This window comes from Centropristis striata, chromosome 6 (genome assembly GCF_030273125.1).
Source record: "Centropristis striata isolate RG_2023a ecotype Rhode Island chromosome 6, C.striata_1.0, whole genome shotgun sequence".
Classification (NCBI taxonomy): domain Eukaryota; kingdom Metazoa; phylum Chordata; class Actinopteri; order Perciformes; family Serranidae; genus Centropristis; species Centropristis striata.
Window position 1 is genome coordinate 32,360,935 of NC_081522.1, and position 18,690 is coordinate 32,379,624.

The 18,690-nt window shown below is 39.2% G+C and overlaps 2 protein-coding genes across 2 annotated transcripts; both read left to right on the top strand.

Moving 5' to 3' along the window:
• Positions 1–2,963: 2,963 nt before the first annotated feature.
• tph2 (tryptophan hydroxylase 2 (tryptophan 5-monooxygenase)) lies at positions 2,964–13,210 on the top strand. Its single transcript, XM_059335164.1, has 11 exons — positions 2,964–3,450; positions 5,736–5,870; positions 5,960–6,143; positions 7,083–7,183; positions 7,654–7,721; positions 8,007–8,203; positions 9,892–10,027; positions 10,253–10,379; positions 10,657–10,752; positions 10,993–11,126; positions 11,759–13,210. Exons 1-11 carry the CDS (start codon positions 3,280–3,282, stop codon positions 11,931–11,933), a joined length of 1,524 nt encoding a protein of 507 aa, XP_059191147.1. The 5' UTR covers positions 2,964–3,279; the 3' UTR covers positions 11,934–13,210.
• A 4,243-nt stretch (positions 13,211–17,453) lies between these two features.
• LOC131973101 (P2Y purinoceptor 8-like) lies at positions 17,454–18,434 on the top strand. The gene has a single exon (XM_059334952.1). It carries the CDS (start codon positions 17,454–17,456, stop codon positions 18,432–18,434), a length of 981 nt encoding a protein of 326 aa, XP_059190935.1.
• The last annotated feature ends 256 nt before the right edge of the window (positions 18,435–18,690 follow it).

Consider the following 18,690-nt stretch of genomic DNA (forward strand, 5'->3'; position numbering starts at 1 on the left):
GTTTCATTTTAAATTGTCGATGACAGTTTCTAAATATGTGAGCATTTTAAAACCCCTCACACACACATACATTCCTATATTACCAACAGTGGACCATAATTATAAACCGACCAAATGTAGACCTTTTCCGTTTCTGGCCATTTAAAAAAAAAATATATTATTTAAAAATGGGGGACCTCCAGCAGATCTGTCCATCTTCTACTTGTAATGGAGTAATTTCAGTGTGGTATTATTAATTTTACTGCAGTAAAGAATCTGGGTACCTCTTCCACCACTGATTAAAACACACACAAACAGAAATTATTAACCACACACACTGTCCTCTCTTCTATCTGCAGCCCCTCAGAATAAAAACTAACGAGTGTAAACAGACATACACGAAAACTCCAAAAACACAAATTAGATTTTATTCAACTGTAAATATTGGTTTACTGCAGGGCAGAAAACAGATGATAACATGATGATGGGAAACATTAAATATTTAATAAAAACATCCAGAACATTCATTAATATTCATGAATGAAATAAAGCAGTTTAACATGTGAAACAAGATTTATTTTTTGATTTAAATGTCAGGCGGCGTGAAGAGCGGCTTGTCTCCAAATGTCACTTCAGCTGCTTTCATGTGACTGATGGAGCCTTCGTCCTCCTACTTCTCCTCAACCTTTGATTGGGGACATTTGGCACGCAGAAGGAGGAGACGGAGTAAGGTATCACCTGATCAGCTCATAAAGCTTCATCGGAGAGAACAAAGCTGCTCCTGCCGCCTCACTGCTCTTTCATTTCCTGTTTGGCAGGAAATTGTGCGAGTAGCCGGCTGATAGTGGCGAGTTATCGGCCTCCATCTCTGTGGCTGTTATTGAGGTGCAGCGACTGTCAGTCAGCTCCACCTGCTCATAGAGACGAGCTTCACACAAACACACACTCACTACGTCAGGAAAACACTCAGAGAGGAAAACGGCCTGAAAAATGGAAATATTTTTATTTTATTTTTAAATTAAATAATTATATTACTTTTAAGATTTTTTTTTTTTTTTTTAATTTAAGATTTTAAAAACAAAACAAAGATTCATACTGTATGAAACTGAAAGAGGAAAATGAACACTGTAAATTATTCACTCAACATTAAATATAAAACAGCTTTTAAAGGTTATTTTAGACATTTCCTTTTTTTTAAGTTTAAATAAGTTTTTGTGCAAAACTTTGTGCGACACAAATTGAAGCAACATTATTTATATGTATATATTTTAATGATGGTTTGACAGCAGAAAATGCAGAATATGAACTTTAAAAACATTTAAAGCTGAATTTGTGCTGAAAACATTGACAGATGTCAAAAATCAGGTAAAATCAGATTTAAAATCAGGTAAATCAGAGAGATTTAGAGGAGCTCTACTATCAGACAGAGACAGAGTAGCTGTTTCCAGTCATCATGCTAATCTAAGCTAGCTGTTTCCATCTGTTTCCAGTCTCTATGCTAAGCTAAGCGAGCTGTTTTCCCCTTTTCCTGTATTTATGCTAAGCTAAGCTAGCTATTACCCGTTTCCAGTCTCTATGCTAAGCCAAGCTAGCTGTTTCTACTGTTTCCAATCTTTATGCTAAGCTAAGGTAACCAGCTGCTGTACAGACTCAATCAGAGAAGAAGAGTTTTCATTTGTTTACATGTCAAATTGGGAAGAATGAGTAAGGTATATGTGTGTTCTTGTGCATGTATCAGTGTGAGGGCCAACTTAAGTTTTCCACCTACAGAATGAGGACATTCTTGGAATGTGAGGACATTTTTGGAGGGTTAACTCTAACTGATAACCCTTACCACAGGAAATAATGTCTAAGTCAAGAATGGCTGTGTCGTCTAGTGGCACACCAGAACCCCAACATGTTTATTGCTGCTTCCAGCTTTAATTTGTCTTCTTCGTGCTCTGCTGCCCCCACAGGCATACTGATGATTTACAAATATCTCCACTGAACTAGGAAATACTTTTTCCCTCTTATTTGTGACTATGTTGTATTTTTTTTAAATACAAGAATAATATATCAGCATTTAAATACATTTTTGATTTAAATGTTTAAATGTTTTTAGATACATGTTAAATATTATTTAAAGTAATTTAATTAAATTGTTTTATATATAGATTAAAATATTTTCATTATGTGGCAAGAGGAGGTTCTTTACTCATCTGTTTGCTCCCCCTGGTGGCTGGAGGAAAAACATTTCAGCCTTCATCAGTGTGTATAGACCAGGCGGCATCCTCCAGGTCTGCGCAGTGAGGCAAACCAGAAAGTGCCTCAGCCTGCTTCTCCCAAAAATTCCAACAGGGGGTGCTAGCAGTGGTTGCAGAAGCATTTTGGTCCTATCTGTCTCAATACAAAATGAGAAAACTTCTCACTTGATTTGAATTTTTTTTTAGGATAACGCTATGGTCTCAATCGCTAGTAAAAAATATTCTTCAAGACAATATGATGTTAATAGAGTAAATAATGGCCCCATTTAGAAGAAAATAGAAGACAAAGAATCATATGATTTGGGGTGTGGCTACTTTTGATTGACAGGTCACTAAAAAGGTGAGCGTATCCGTGGCAACGTGTCAATAAAGTTTTTAAAAAAAAGAAGGAAAAAAAAGGACGTTTACCAGTTTTGTCTCATAACTTTGACCCTTTCACACTGGATTTTCACTTAATGACAGTTTATTTGAACATTTTCTTTATTTAGAAATTGATAATGGATAACGGTAAACATTTAATAGCATAAGACAACGACATTTAATAGCCTCGGCTAGTAGCCTGTTTAAAGAATTTCACGCTTGCAGGGTTTATTCAACTTTAGTGATGTTTTAATGATAAATTATGTAGTCTTATCAGCTCGAGTCATCGATACAATAGTCTAATAACAGTTCTCCGACTCGTCGTGTGGATTTCACTCTGACTCAAATTTGCGTACACGAGCTGAGACCAGACGTGAGATCTGATCGTACCCTAATCCAAATTGATAAATGCCGAGCCTTGCGTAGAAATTACTGTTGCCATTGTACGCCCACTTTCTTTTGTCCGTTCGTTTGATAAATGAGGGCCAAGTGTTTTAGGAGAGCTTCAGTGTTGCAGCAGCAGGGGCGGGACCTCCTCAGCCCCTCTCCCTCCCATCTGTGTGAGTGTGTCAGTATATAAGAGGAGGCGTGGCGGTGTGGGGCCGGCGTGGAGCCATCTATTCCTTTCCGTCCCATCAGTGTGAGCAGCAGAGTCAGCAGGCTGGAGCCCTGGTACTCCTACACCCACTGGTTCCCCATGGCCTCGTCCCATGTGATGAAGCCCGGCCTGGAGCAGGCACCGGTACCGGTGCCCCGCATGCAGCCCGCCATGATGATGTTCTCCAGCAAGTACTGGTCCCGGAGGGGGCTGTCCCTGGACTCAGCCATGTTCCACCAGCAGCAGCAGAGACACACCGGGGGACAGATGGTGAGGACATTGACCCGTTCTCTACGCGCTTCTGTCTGATTTCATGGATCCAGGTGTTCATGGAAAATACATTTACTGAAGTGCAGGAGGTATTTTAATTTACGTAAATAAATAAATAAATAAATAAATAAATAAATTTAAAATGAATAAAAACACTCAATTAATTAATAAACATAAAAAAGGAACAATCAAGTAGGAAAGTAAATAAACAAATGGGGGAGTTCATATAAACGCTAATAGCTAAAGAAGGAAATAAAACAGAAATATCAATTTATGTCACATTTTATCAGTAAATATATGCCTATGCTTATGTATGTATATTCATGTTTTGATTCAACTGAAAGTAATTTGATGTTAAATATCAAGAAAAAATATCATACAAATAAAAAAAATGTCATATTGATTAATTAATTCATTTATTTATGGAGGGCTTTTTTAAATGTATTTTTTAATTTGGGCAACTTTTGTCCTCGTTATTTAATGGCCTAATAATTTTGTTTATCGAGTCATTCATTTATTTATTTTAGATTTAGCTGCCAAAATTTAAAGATTGAACAACTAGACATATAAATTAATATGCATTAGTAGTACCAAAAATAACATTACATTACATAACATTAAAAATAAATGTAGACTTAATTAATTGACAAAAGTAGGAAATATTTTTATAAACAATTTTTAAAAAATTAAAGCAGAAATTCACAGTTTCAGCTTCTGAAAATGTTTTCAGTCTCTTGTGATAAAAAAAAATCAGACTAAACAGTTGATGAGAATAAAAATATGGAACAGATATATCAAATTAAATATCAGTTAAATATTTATTGAAACATCAGTTTCAATGGATTTTAATCTTACTAAACTGTTAAATAAATTCAGCTGATCAGCGGCAAAACTTGGTTTCATGACGAAACATGTATTTGTTTTTTTGTTTGTTTTTGTGTATGTTTGTATTTAGATTTATAAAGTTTATTCATTACAACAAAGAGATTAAATAAAAACAGACCTATATAAGAGAATATAAACAAATTAATAAAAGCTTACAACACAAACAGCAATAATTAAAATGTAAAAGTAAAGAGTCTGTAGACGGTTTTACGTGTATAAATATAGTTAATGTGCATAAATAGAAGCAGCAGTGTGTTTTTAATATTTGTTCAGTGGTTTTAATATCTGTCGCTGTTGGACGAGTTCTTGTCACGTTCTCATGTTTGACCTGCAAGAGGATATTTAACTTCTGATAACAGACTGTCAACACAAATCAGCTGCATGCTGACCGTTATTACTCCGTCAGCTGATGTCACAATATCTGTTCATAAAACATCTGTCTGTGAATCAGACAAACAAAACCTGATTTAATATATAAATAAATCTGATTTACTCAAGATAAAAATCATATAAAACTTCATGACCAACAGAAAACATAGGCGAAAATATTAAGCTGTAGGTTTTAGATTTCTGATGATAAAATATGCCTCATGTTCTTCAGTTAAAACAATATTTTATTCAAGTATATTTTATGAATTTATGTTTTTCGGTTTGTCCATCCCAGTCTCATGAAAGGGATATCTCAGGAGTATCTGGACACTCACAAAATGTTGTTGTTGTTGTTGTTGTTGTTCTTCTTCTTCTTCTTCTTCTTCTTCTTCTTCTTTATTAAAGTAATGTTATGAAGTGCAGTGAGACGGCTGATTGTTTAATATAAGATAACATGAGGTAAGATAAGATATGACTTAAGATATGAAAATATTGCAGTTGGGAAATTTAGTTGTCACAGCAGCTCAAGATACAGACACATAGATATAGAAGACAGAATAATAATATAAAAAAAATAGACATATACATTCTATACACATTCTATACATAATTTCTGCTTTTTGGCATTTATTATTAATATATAGTTTTTGTGTTTGTTTGATTTCCTGAAAGTTCTTTGCATTTTACAGATATTGCACATTGGAGACAACATATTTTAGCATGTTAAATAGGTTTAATAAGTTGTTGCATGTCTTAGTATGAACATCAATGAATAAATATATTAAAATATATGCAGAGATATACATAGTATAGTATAAGTGGTATATGACATAGATAATATAATATTTATTTTTTAAGAAGAACAAAACTCTGAACAGAAAAATGTTTAAATATTATGCAGCTAATTGTTTCACTTCTGTCAGAGTCAGATCTGATCTTAACAGGATGTTTGTCTATTTACACTGTGTGTGTGTGTGTGTGTGGTGTGTGTGTGTGTGTGTGTTGTTGTCATTGTTGTTGTTGACGTCCAGTCGAGGCGTCCATCCTTCTGTCCCATCAGTGAGACGCCGGACAAAGAGTGCGCTGAGGATTGTGGGAAGACGGCGGTGGTGTTCTCTCTGAAGAACGAGGTGGGCTGTCTGGTCAAAGCCCTGCGACTCTTCCAGGTCAGATAACCGCCTCCTGTTACTTATTGATCAATGATTATGTATAATTGACGTCTGACCTTTAACTCTGTCTGCCTCCCATCCGGCAGGAGAAGCAGGTCAACCTGAGCCACATCGAGTCTCGGATGTCAAAGCGCGTCCCGAACGAGGTGGAGATCTTCGCTGACTGCAACTGCAGCAAGAAAGAGTTCAACGAGCTGCTGGAGCTCCTCAAAGACCACGTCAACATCATCTCCTTCAACACACCTGCTCACCTGTGGTCAGCCGAGGCAGGTAACAACACCTGAACCGTAACAGCACTCTAATATCTGATAGGTCAGGGTTAGGAAGGTTAAATAACGCTCCAGAATTCAGCTAAATTTTAACGAGGAAAGAACTGAAATGTCCATTTACAAAGGGTCCCTAAACAAGGAGTTGCATTAATCGGGTATGACTGGAAAGTAGAGACTCTTGTGGATTCAGTGAGCCCCATTTATTCATGTGTGATGATGTTAGTCAGTGAAACTTGAGCTCAGTGTACAAAATGAGCTGTTGTGACCTCTAGGATAATCACAGCCTCATGAAAATTTAGAACCACAAACTAGAGACCTAGAGCATTCAGAGGGTGGATGGTTTTTCACACTATATTGACAATAAGTGGGCTTCTCAGCAGGCAACACTGCTCAACACCATAGCTCATCACACAATCGCCCAAAAAATACAGAAATCTACAATGTGTCAAAAGTTTTTGAAACCAAATCACAGCATGGCTTTTTCTCTGGTGTTCCTCGAGGTCTTGGTATCTTTCTGTAGGATTCTGGAGGGATTTTTCAATATTTTATTAATTCTCTAGTAGTCAATGGTTAAATTTAGCACCAAATCTGTGTGACAAATGTTATCAACCCCAAAACTGCCACAACTACTTTTGGGACATAACTTCATCATTTAAAGGTTCTACTTTCTTCTCACTAAATATTCTGCTAAGAATAAAACATGTTGGATGATCAGAAGCTTCTTCAGAGACACAATAATCATTTCCATGTTTTTATTTTAGTTCTGATATATTTCATTATTTTAGACCAAAATGAATTAGGGGAACAAAACCTTTTATAATAATCATGTGTGTTTACGTCATTGTTACTGAAGTTTGATGAAGAAATAGTTTTGATTTGTTGTTTGTTGTTTGTTGTTTGTTGTTGTTCTTGTTGTTGTTGTTGTTGTTGTTGTTGACAGACGGAGACGATGTCCCCTGGTTTCCAATGAAGATCTCAGAGTTGGATCAGTGCTCTCACAGAGTGCTGATGTACGGATCAGAACTGGATGCTGACCATCCTGTGAGACTATTATCTATATATAATATAATATATCATATCGTAACCAAACAAATATTATAAATATATTTATGTTTGTCCAGCACAGGGCAAAATATTTACAGAAACAGGGTTTTGTGAAAACCCTAAATATGTTAACCCAGAAATGAGGGATAACTTTAACTCTGGCTGAGTTGCCGCAGTAACTGACTCTGAGAATCTCTTTTGCAGGTTTTCTTCAACAAACAAAGCAAAAGAGTTACAAACATGATCAAAAGAAAAAGTGATGAATCTTTACACAATAATAACATTTAAACTCAAATAATTAAACTTGAAAACAGTTTTTCTCACAAACAACAAAATGCTTTTTACTCTATTAGGAAATAAAAAAGCTGCAAAACACTGGAATCTGTCTAAAAAATGCAGTTTTTAACTGAAAGATGTCTCCTGTGTTCTGTCCCTTGTCCTCTGTCCTCCTGTCCTCTTGTCCTCAGGGCTTTAAGGATGCAGTTTACCGCCAGAGGAGGAAATATTTTGTTGAAGTAGCCATGAATTATAAATTGTGAGTTTCTCAGTTTGTCTTCTGATGAAAATTGTTTTAATCTCTTCATGTCTTATTACTTGATGTTTTTATAAATTCATGGTTTATTACTTCATGTTTTTATAAATTCATGTTTTAAAACTTAATATTAACTTAATTCAGACAGAATTCAAGAGACAGTCAGCTGGTCAGACTGATGAACTATATGTTTGGCCAGAAAATAAACTATAAACACCATCTCTTCACAGTTAAATAATATTAATCATTAATGTGTCTGTTTGTCTGTGTGTCTCTGTGCGTCCCCAGTGGACAGCCCATCCCTCGTATCGAGTATAGTGCAGAGGAGGTGAGGACATGGGGTGTTGTGTTCAAAGAGCTGACGGCTCTGTACCCGACTCACGCCTGCAGAGAATACCTGAAGAACCTGCCGCTGCTCAGCAAACACTGTGGCTACAGAGAGGACAACATCCCCCAGCTGGAGGACGTGTCCCTGTTCCTCAGAGGTCTGTCCCCATGTTTCAGCTCCTCTGGGATGGAATTAATTACACTTTTAGAGAGATTTATCTGATAGCCTAAAGGTGATCGGGGGTTTAGGGTATTGAGCATTTGGTGGACAAATTTTGAATTGCACTTTGGGCAGCCGGTTTGGTGCGGGTGTTGTACTGGACCGTTGTGGTGAAGAAGGAGCTGAGCCAGAAGGCAAAGCTGTCGATTTACCGGTCCATCTATATTCCAGCCCTCAGCTATGGTCATGAGCTTTGGGAAGTGACCGAAAGAATGAGATCACGGATACAAGCAGCTGAAATGAGTTTCCTCCGTAGGGTAGATGGGCTCAGCCTTAGAGATAGGGTGAGGAGCTCAGACATCCGGAGGGAGCTCGAAGTAGAAACGATGTTCCTTCTTGTTGAAAGGAGCCAGCTGATGTGGTTTGGGCATCTGGTAAGGATCCTCCCGGGCGCCTCCCGTTAGAGGTGTTCCAGACACGTCTAACTGGTAGGAGGAAGACCCAGAACACGGTGGAGGGATTATATCTCTCGTCTGGCCGGGGAACGCCACGGGGTCCCCCTGGAATGCCCTGCTTAGCCTTCTGCCCCCGTGACCCGGCCGTGTATAAGTCGATGAAAATGGATGGATGGATGGATGGATGGATGGAGTTTCCAGCCACTGGACACAAAGTCCAAAATTACGTCCGTTCAAAGTGATGTCATATGGACGGTGGCCTATTGGACTGCTGGTGGCACAAATGCTCCAGCGTCCAATGTTCACCAGGATCAGCTGTTGTCCACTTCAAATCACAAAAATTGTCAATGTGCATAAAGAAACCCCTTTTATCCACCGGATATGCCAAAACAAAAGAAACGTCCCAGAAAGAAAAACAAGGTCTGCTGTCTTGTCAAAGCTCTGTCTGGTTTTGATGAAAGATTTCTCCAGATTGGCAGGTGTGTTGGTCTGGCCCCACTGAGAAAATTTTGCAAGTTTCAGCCTCCTATCCCGAACACTGTTATGCCTAACCATTTCATAGAACACTAGTTCTCAGCATCAGGATTCAATGCTGTGAAAATGAAGGTGATTGGAGAAACTTTGACAACATTTCACTTTCTCCAAATTGGCTCAAACTTGGTAGATGTGTTGGCCTGGCCCCACTGAGGAGAGGTTGCAAGTTTCAGCCTCCTCTCCCTAAACACTGTCTAGTTGTGTCCTCAAAAAGGACTTTGGAGACCCTTTGGACAACCTTTGTACAGTTCATGCAACTGGTGTTCCTTGGAGTGGCGTCCAATGACAATACCCTATTGAAACGGTTCCTCCCTGTGGATGAAGGGCACATAGCACAATATTCGCCGAAAAATTAGAAAATTACAGCTCCCAAACCAAAAGCAACCGGGGCCTGCTTGCCTGCCCATATCGAGTGGCCAAAAGGGGCTCTCTGTAGAAACCAGGAATGGATTTTAAGGGACCCCGGGGGCCAAGAAATAGTAGTTTTCCTGGAATTTTGTTTAATGTTAGGGACTAATGAGTGTAAAGTAAGGGTCAGAGGCATACAGGGTTTATTACTATGAACAAACAGTTTTTTGCAACTGATTTTTCAAATCACGACAATGTGTTTTCGTTTTTTTTTTTCTTTTCTGAAATGTTCTGCCTAAATTTAAATATGTAAATGAGTTATTAACAAACTGCTGACTGTGTGCTACAGAGCGGTCGGGCTTCACGGTGCGTCCTGTAGCAGGTTACCTGTCTCCCAGAGACTTCCTGGCTGGTTTGGCCTACAGAGTGTTTAACTGCACGCAGTACGTCAGACACAGCACGGACCCACTGTACACACCTGAGCCGTGAGTACACACACACATACACACACACACACACACACACACACACACACACACACACACACACACACACACACTACCATGGAAGCTGATTCTCCAGACTCAACTGGTCTGCTCAGAGCTTCTGTCCGAGTCCTCTCAGAGGTCAGGTTACACCCTATCTTATTATTATTATTATTATTATTATTATTATTACTACAGTATATTATTATGTTGATGTCTCTGCAGGGACACATGTCACGAGCTGCTGGGACATGTCCCGCTGCTGGCTGATCCAAAGTTCGCTCAGTTCTCTCAGGAGATCGGTCTCGCCTCTCTCGGAGCGTCTGATGAAGATGTTCAGAAACTGGCCACGGTGAGTCTCTGCTGCGGGTTCTGGGGGTTCAAAGATGGCTCTCTGTGTCCTCTGATATTTCATGGTGTAGGCAAACGGTTGTCTGATTGGCTGCTGAGCCGACTGAGATGAGTTGTGTTCTACTGCACTCTGCTGTATGAAGTATATTTGTATTATTCTCCTGACTGACTCTGTTGTAAAAAAATATATACTGACTAACTCTGTTGTATAGTAAGTCGGTATATATACTGTGTGTGATTCTCTGACTACCTCTCTCTATGTGTCTGTGTGTCATTAGTGTTATTTCTTCACCATCGAGTTTGGACTCTGCAAACAGGACGGTCAGCTGAGAGCGTATGGAGCAGGTTTACTGTCGTCTATAGGAGAGCTGAGGGTAACACACACTCACACAATTATTAACATTAACAATTAACTTTGGAAATTAGGAAAAAAAGAAAAAAATGTGCCATTTTCTTTTCAACATCAGCACAATTAGACAAGGCAACAACAACAAGATCAGATTGTTTAGCAGACGCTAACTGCAATAATAAATAAAAATAAATAAATTATATAAACAAGGTAAACTGCAGCTGTAAGTTTTTATTAAAAATATGTTTCTGCTTTTTTCCCCCAGCATGCACTGTCAGGTCAGGCCTGTGTTAAGATGTTCGACCCGAAGACAACCTGTAATCAGGAGTGTCTCATCACCACCTTCCAGGATGTTTACTTCGTGTCCGAGAGCTTTGAGGAGGCCAAAGAGAAGATGAGGTGAACCACTAACAAACAAACAAAACAAACAAACAAACAAGTATTATCAATCTGAATTTTGAAAATGAATTGTGTATTTGTAAAATGTTAGTTCAGATTTTGAAGAAATGTGTTTAAAAGTTAAGAGAAAAGAAAGTTGGAGCTATTTTCTGTAGATCAGCAGCTACTTGGTCTCAAGTTCCATTTCCTGTCTTCTCCTGTCAAAGTGTCCACCAAAGGAGTGGAGCTGATTTTTTGTTGAACATCAGATCGATCAGATGAACAGATGGCTGTCAGCATTCTCTCTCTCTCTCTGCCCCGTCAAAATAAAACTTCCTGCTTCTCCAGTTGGTGAGACATCTGTTAGAGAACAGACTGTCAGTTATATTCAGCAGGAAATAAAACATAGAGATCCAACACATTGTCTCGGGTCAGTTCCGGACCTGAACACCAGAACCAGAACTACATAGAGGAAAAGAGGCAGGAACTAAAGCAGGTCCAGAACCAGAGGACAAAGCTGAAGTTACAGGTTGTTCACTTCCTGCTGCAGAGTCAGAGGAAAGATCAAATTCAAGTTAAATGATGACAAGTCCTAAATCAGCTCCTGTACTCTGTCACCTGATGTGTCACCTGCTGTGTCCCCTCTCTGTCAGGGATTTTGCAAAGACGATAAAGCGGCCGTTCTCTGTGTACTACAACCCGTACACACAGAGCATCGACCTGCTCAAAGACACACGCGGCATCGAGAACGTGGTGCAGGACCTGCGCAGCGACCTCAACACCGTCTGTGACGCCCTGGGCAAGATGAACACCTACATGGGCATCTGACCTGCCTCACCTGAGACACCTGAGACACGCCTGAGACACACCTGTACACCTGAGACACACATCTGAGACACACCTGTACAGCTGAGACACATCTGAGACACACCTGAGACACACCTGTACACCTTAGACACATCTGTAAACCTGAGTACACGAGAGATACACATACACATCTGTACATCTGAGACACACCTGAGACACATCTGAGACACACCTGTAAACCTGAGACACATCTGAGACACACCTGAGACACACTTGAGACACACTTGTACACCTGAGTACACCAGAGATACACATACACATCTGTACACCTGAGACACACCTGAGACACATCTGAGACACATCTGAGACACACCTGTACACCTGAGTACACCCGAGACACACCTGTACTCCTGAGTACAGCTGAGACACACTTGTACACCTGGGAGCCACCCATACACCTGAGACACACCTGAGACACACCTGCACACCCGAGACACACCTGTACACCTGAGTACACCTGAGACACACTTGTACTCCTGAGAGCCACCTATACACCTGAGACACACCTGAGACACACCTGTACATCCAAGACACACCTATACACCTGAGACACACCTGAGACACATCTGAGACACACCTATACACCTGAGACACACCTGAGACACACCTGTACATCCGAGACACACCTATACACCTGAGACACACCTGAGACACACCTGTACATCCAAGACACACCTGAGACACACCTATACACCTGAGACACACCCGAGACACGCCTATACGCCTGAGACACACCCTGAGACACACCTATACGCCTGAGACACACCTGAGACACACCTATACACCTGAGACACACCTGAGACACACCTGAGACATGCCTGTATACCTGAGACACACCTGAGACCCACTTGTGCACCTGAGTACACTTGTGACACACCTGTACATCTGAGACACACCTGAGACACACCTACACACCTGTACAACTGAGTACACTTGAGCTCTGATTGGTTAAAATGTCAGTAGTACCTGTCTGTAACAAAAACTTGTAAATAATAACATGAAGGTCTTGTTGTTATAAAGGAGTTATACGCTGTCAGTCAAAGCTTTATTAATGTTAATAACATAGTATTGATCAGATATAAGCAGTTTGTTTTGGGTGTAATAAATCCCTTATTTTGAGTAATAAAGCAGTCATAAATGTTTATAATCCAGTGATAATGTTATAAAGGATGATTTACTAACAGAGACGTTTGTCATGTTGCTTTAGTTTTGTGCTGATTGTTGTCTGTTACAAGAATAAAACAAAAAACATCTGTTGAACCTGATTATTGGTTATTAGGGCCTCGGGGCAATCGCACCGAGCACTGGTCCCATACAGCAATAGCTGTAGGGACCAGTGATCGGGATCGGTGTGCTATTACTTTTCTCTACAGAATACGAATTTTTCGCAACGTAACTCGCAAAAAACTGCCCAAAATTTTGCATTGAAATGAATGGGACGGCTGACAAAAAATTTGCGAAAAAGAACAATCATTGGAGATTTTTAAACATCTACTTCTCCGGCATAATTTCACCTAGAGACTCCATTTAAACTTTAAACAGTAGGCACAAGTCTTGTGTATCGGTGTATTAATCCACATTTCGATAGGTCATAGTTTTTTATCAATCCCTGTTCAATGACCATGATCATTTTTGGAGAAATTCTGAGATTATAATGGGTGTGTATTGTATGGAATGTTCGTGTCACAGTGTGTGACATCATCGCCAGAGTGTAGAGGGAGAGTAAAAACTGTCAAATAATAAATTTGAAAACTGCGCTCCAGGCCTCAAATTCCACTCTACAGAAATAATTTGTACATGGAAACGTAGGAAAATTTGTCTTCTCTCTCACAATCCTCTGGTAAAGCTGTCAGAGTTATAGTTTGGGCGTACGACGCAGAGATGCACCACCAACACGCACCAACAGCCTCATTGGCTCCTATATTAAAAACGCAGGAAGATTTCTAAAAAAGGGATATGTAACAGTTTTTTTAGATCACTCTAACAAAGCTATTTTTTCATTTTTCTTAAAAAAAACCATATGTAGACGTTCAGGAAGAACTCAGGACGCTCAAAGTGAAGTCGGATCAATGATAGCTATTATGGTTTTGCCAAAAATGCTTTCTGTTCGAGGCCAGAAAGTCTGTCCACCTCTGGCTGCTGTCACTCTTCCAGGACATTGGCAGGTGTCAGTTAATTCTGTTGATTGCTTTGATCTGATTGCCTTTGATCTTACAGTTACAGATACACACACACGCGCATAAGTGCGCACACTCCTCACACATGCATACACATGCTTCAAACACACGCACGCGCGCACACACACACACAGGTAACTTTATGTGATTTTAATTACACACACACAGGTAACTTTATGTGATTTTAATTACACACACACACACACACACACACACACGCATTTTGAGGTTAAAGGGCATAGTTTGAAATCTCTGAAGAATCTCATCAGTGTACACACACCGGCAGTAGACCCCGTGGCCCTTTCAGAATTTCCCCAGAGGAAATTTTCGAGTTATTATTATTATTATTATTATTATCATTATTGATCTTCTTTATCTCGTAATTTTTCTCCAAACGAGACACACAGGAATTATTTTTGCCACAAGCGTAGCAAGATGTTTTCAGCCAAACACACAATGTGACACTGAGGTTTGTTTTTTTGTATTTCCGTCACTGAAAGCAAACAATGACTCCTTATTGTAGCCAGTGGTGGAAAAAGTATTCAGATCCCCTACTTATAAGTAAAAGTACTGAAAGTATCAAAAGTAAAAGTACTCGTTATGCAGAATGGACCCACTCAGATTGTTTTATATATTCTAAATATATTAAAGGATTATTGCTATTGATGCATTTATGTGAGCAGCATTTGAATTTTCTCAAGATAGGGCTAATTTTAATTACTTAATATACTGTTATGAGGTTTAATAAAAAATAAAAAAAAGTCTAATCACTTTAAATTGATCATGTTTTTTATGTTTAATCTCGACCTGAAAAGTAACTAAAGCTGTCAGCTAAATGTAGTGGAGTAAAAAATATGATATTTACCTCTAAATGTAGTGAAGAAGTATAAAGATGCATAAAATGGAAATACTCAAGTAAAGTACAAGTACCTCAAAATTGTACTTAAGTACAGTACTTGAGTAAATGTACTTAGTTACATTCCACCACTGATTGTAACTTATTATCACATTATAATGCATCATAACAGTTTACAGCGGTCCCTGTGGTTTCAATAAAATAATGTTTTGTTGGTTTTAATGGTTATAAAATAGGAGATTGAAAATGTTTCTTGTTAATGAAATACTTGTTGTTTTCGTAAAGAATGTCTAGAATCTCTATGTGTTCTACCTGCAACTATTATTCTTAATATTTGCTCTTTTATGGTGCTCAGCATGTCTCCATACTGGTGTTCACCTGACAGGTTATTTATTTCAAAAACATGCATTCTAAAAGCACATTTACTGGAAATTAGATAAATCACACTCAAACGACCTGTTGGGAGATCATTTGTGTCTGAGTGTCACACAGATTCACTGAGCTTCAGCTAAACACACTCAGAGGATGTAAATTATCTGAAAATGTCAGGTGTTCATCCACACAGATTTTGCATTCCAGGAAACAAAGAGTCCTTTTTTCTTACAAACTCTGTATGCAAACATCCTGTGGGACACTGCGTCTCCATAAAGCGTGAAGACGATAAATAGGACAGAGAGTCGTCGCTGAGCAACACACATCTTCATCTTCAACTTCGTCCTGAAGGTCAGTTCATACTGAGGTACAGTTTGTCTCAATCAACACACAATTTAAAATCCTGTCAGTTTACTTTATGATCATTTGTTCTTGTGTTTATAACAAATATTACACATTATTAATAATCAATAATCCAGTTACTTTTCTGTCTTTATTGTGGGGGAAAAAGAGCAGATTTAAGAGCAAAACTATCAAAACTGCAAACAAAAGAAATGTTTCATCTTAAATAAAATATTCATAAAAGTGAATTATTCTGGATTAAAAACTTTTTTTGTTTCCTGTTGAGCTGAACCTGGTGGGCAGGACATCTCTATTGGACTGTCTCGATTGATTCTCGAGTGACAGCTTGAAAACTGAATACCGATATTTGGATTTGTAAACAAACAAAATACATTTTTTGTTCCACAATATAAACATTTTGTAATCATAATTGTATTTTACGTGCAGGTAAACATGTTCTGATTGCAGTGTGAAGAGTTTTTCTCTCAGAAACTGTTCTGTTTCATATTGAAGAACAACAGTAACTCCACACTTATGTAAGCCAGTTTTCCAGTGTGTTTCAGTAACAGTCTGTGTGTTTCAGCTTGTTATCCTGTTTTCAATTCACAATTTCAATTCAAAATTTGTCTTTGAATGGGAAATTATGACATTGAAATTTTTATTTTGGAGTATTTAGAACCATATTTTCTGATGTCAAATCTTCTGATTGTTTTTTTTTTACTGCAAGTTTTTGTATGTTAGATTTTTCTGTTTATGTAAAAAAAAAAAAAAAAAAAAGGAGAAGAAGAAGAAAAAGAAAAACATATTGAGGGAGAAACAGAGCTCTGACTGTTTGTGAGTTTCAGGTGAAAGTATTCAGATTTTATGTAAATCTCCTCTCCCCCCATGGAAATAGTTCTTTTAAGCAAACAGGTGGTTTTGGAGCCTTTCATAACATTACTTCCAACATTACTTTATATTTAAAATAGATTTTTTAATTTCACAGGAAATCAAACGAACATGTTACATACATTTTTTAACATGTCGTGTGGATTCACTTCAGGTGGTTAAACACATTTTAAAAGCGACTGTTTCTAAATATTAGCGACAGATTTGTGGATCATAAAACATCTTCAACGCACTGCGGATTGAAAGCTATAAACCAGTGGTGGAAACTACATTTACTCAAGAACTGAACTTAAGTACAATTTTGAGCTAATTGTACTTTACTTGAGTATTTCCATTTTATGTAACTTTATACTTCTACTTCACTACATTTAGAGGCAAATATTGTACTTTTTTACTCCACTTCATTTAGCTGACAGCTTTAGTTTTCACATCAATATTTAACATAGAAAACATGATCAATTTAAAGTGATTGGACATTTTTTTGATTAAACCTCATAACAGTATAGTTATAGTAGTTTAAATGAGCCCTATCTGGACAACAGTGAAATGCTGCTTACATAAATGCGTCATAATATTAATCCAATAATATATTTAGAATATATAAACAATCTGTATGTAGGTCCATTCTGCATAATGAGTACTTTAATTTTTGATACTTTACTATTTTGATCCTGACACTTTTGTACTTTAACTACAGTATGGTATTAGTACTTTTCCTTAAGTAAAGGATCTAAATACTTCTTCCACCACTGCTCTAAATGCTGCCCTCTACATGAGTATAAATCAAAGAACGAATGATTAGATATTCATTAATAAATGTGTCCTCTATCCTCAGACTCGTCTAAAATGGGAAACAGCAGCACGTCTTCAGCTCCATCGTCCGTCAGCGAAGCAAACTTTAGCACCAACAGCTCTCTGAGCCACGGTCACCAGCCAGGCTTCTTAATGTCTCTGCTGTTCTCCATGAACAGCTACACAGAGATGATGACCCACTGTAAGCTGGAAACTGATAATCTGGGCTGGTTAGTGGTGAAGCTCATCGTCCTGGCGACAGCGCTTCCGGCTAACGCTGGTTTGATGTGGCTGCTGCTGAAGAGGAAGTCGGCCATGACGGCGTCGGAGGTGTTGGGACTCAACGTGTCCATTATGGACGTGCTCTACTGTCTCTGTCTGCCTCTGGACGTGTACACGGCCCTGCACAAGACCGATCACATGATCCACTCCGTCCGTGAAGCGCTCTTTGCTCTGAACATGTTCGGCTGCCCGCTGCTGCTGACCTTCATGTGTTTGGAGCGATACATGGCGGCGGCGCGGCCCGTCACCTACATGAGGCTGGGCCGGTGGGAGTACCGGGCGGTCCTGTGTGCAGGTGCCTGGGTCCTGACGCTGACCGTGGCCCTGCTGGGGTACTTCGTCCAGATGTTCACCATGGCTCTGTCCATGTCCATCACCATCTCGCTGCTGTTCCTGGTCATGGTGCTGTGCCTGCTGGGCATCGTGTGGGTGCTGTGTCAGAGCGGCCCAGGCGAAGGTTCAGGTTCTGGCTCTGGTGTGTCCCTGAAGAGGCGAGCGCTTAAGAACGTCCTGGCTGTGATGGTGCCGTCCGTCGTTGCCTACACTCCGCTGGTGGCTCTGGTCCCGTACCTGCTTGTGGTCATATCCCAGGACTCCATCAGTTCTGCCCAGTGCTGCGTCCTGCAGACCCTGCTGATCTTCCCCAACCTCGGCCTGTTCATCGGCCCAACGTTCTACCTGTCCCGCTTCAGACAGGCCGCCTGCTGGAACAGAGACCAGCAGACCCAGAATTCCAAAACACAGGCCGAGTAGATCGTCTCTGATCTTCAGAGACATCCTCATGCAGCTTCAAATGATTTCCCACAAAAAGTAACGCACTGGAATTCTTCCTAAGTTATCCCAAGAAAATCATGACCACTGATGAAGCAACGTGATGTTAAAAGTGACATCAGTTGGCTGTTAGGTGAGTGGGAGGGGTTAAAATAATAATAATAATAATAATAATAATAATAATAATAATAATAATAATCTGGGTTCTATGAGGTATGGGGGGAGCAAGGTTATTGAT

Bases quoted from the DNA above. Each gene is read 5' to 3' on its own strand.
- tph2 (XM_059335164.1), top strand. From the start codon at position 3,280: ATGGCCTCGTCCCATGTGATGAAGCCCGGCCTGGAGCAGGCACCGGTA. The intron at 8,204-9,891 runs GTCTGTCCCCAT...TGTGTGCTACAG, and splicing joins CGTGTCCCTGTTCCTCAGAG to AGCGGTCGGGCTTCACGGTG. The intron at 11,127-11,758 runs GTGAACCACTAA...CCTCTCTGTCAG, and splicing joins GAGGCCAAAGAGAAGATGAG to GGATTTTGCAAAGACGATAA.
- LOC131973101 (XM_059334952.1), top strand. From the start codon at position 17,454: ATGGGAAACAGCAGCACGTCTTCAGCTCCATCGTCCGTCAGCGAAGCA.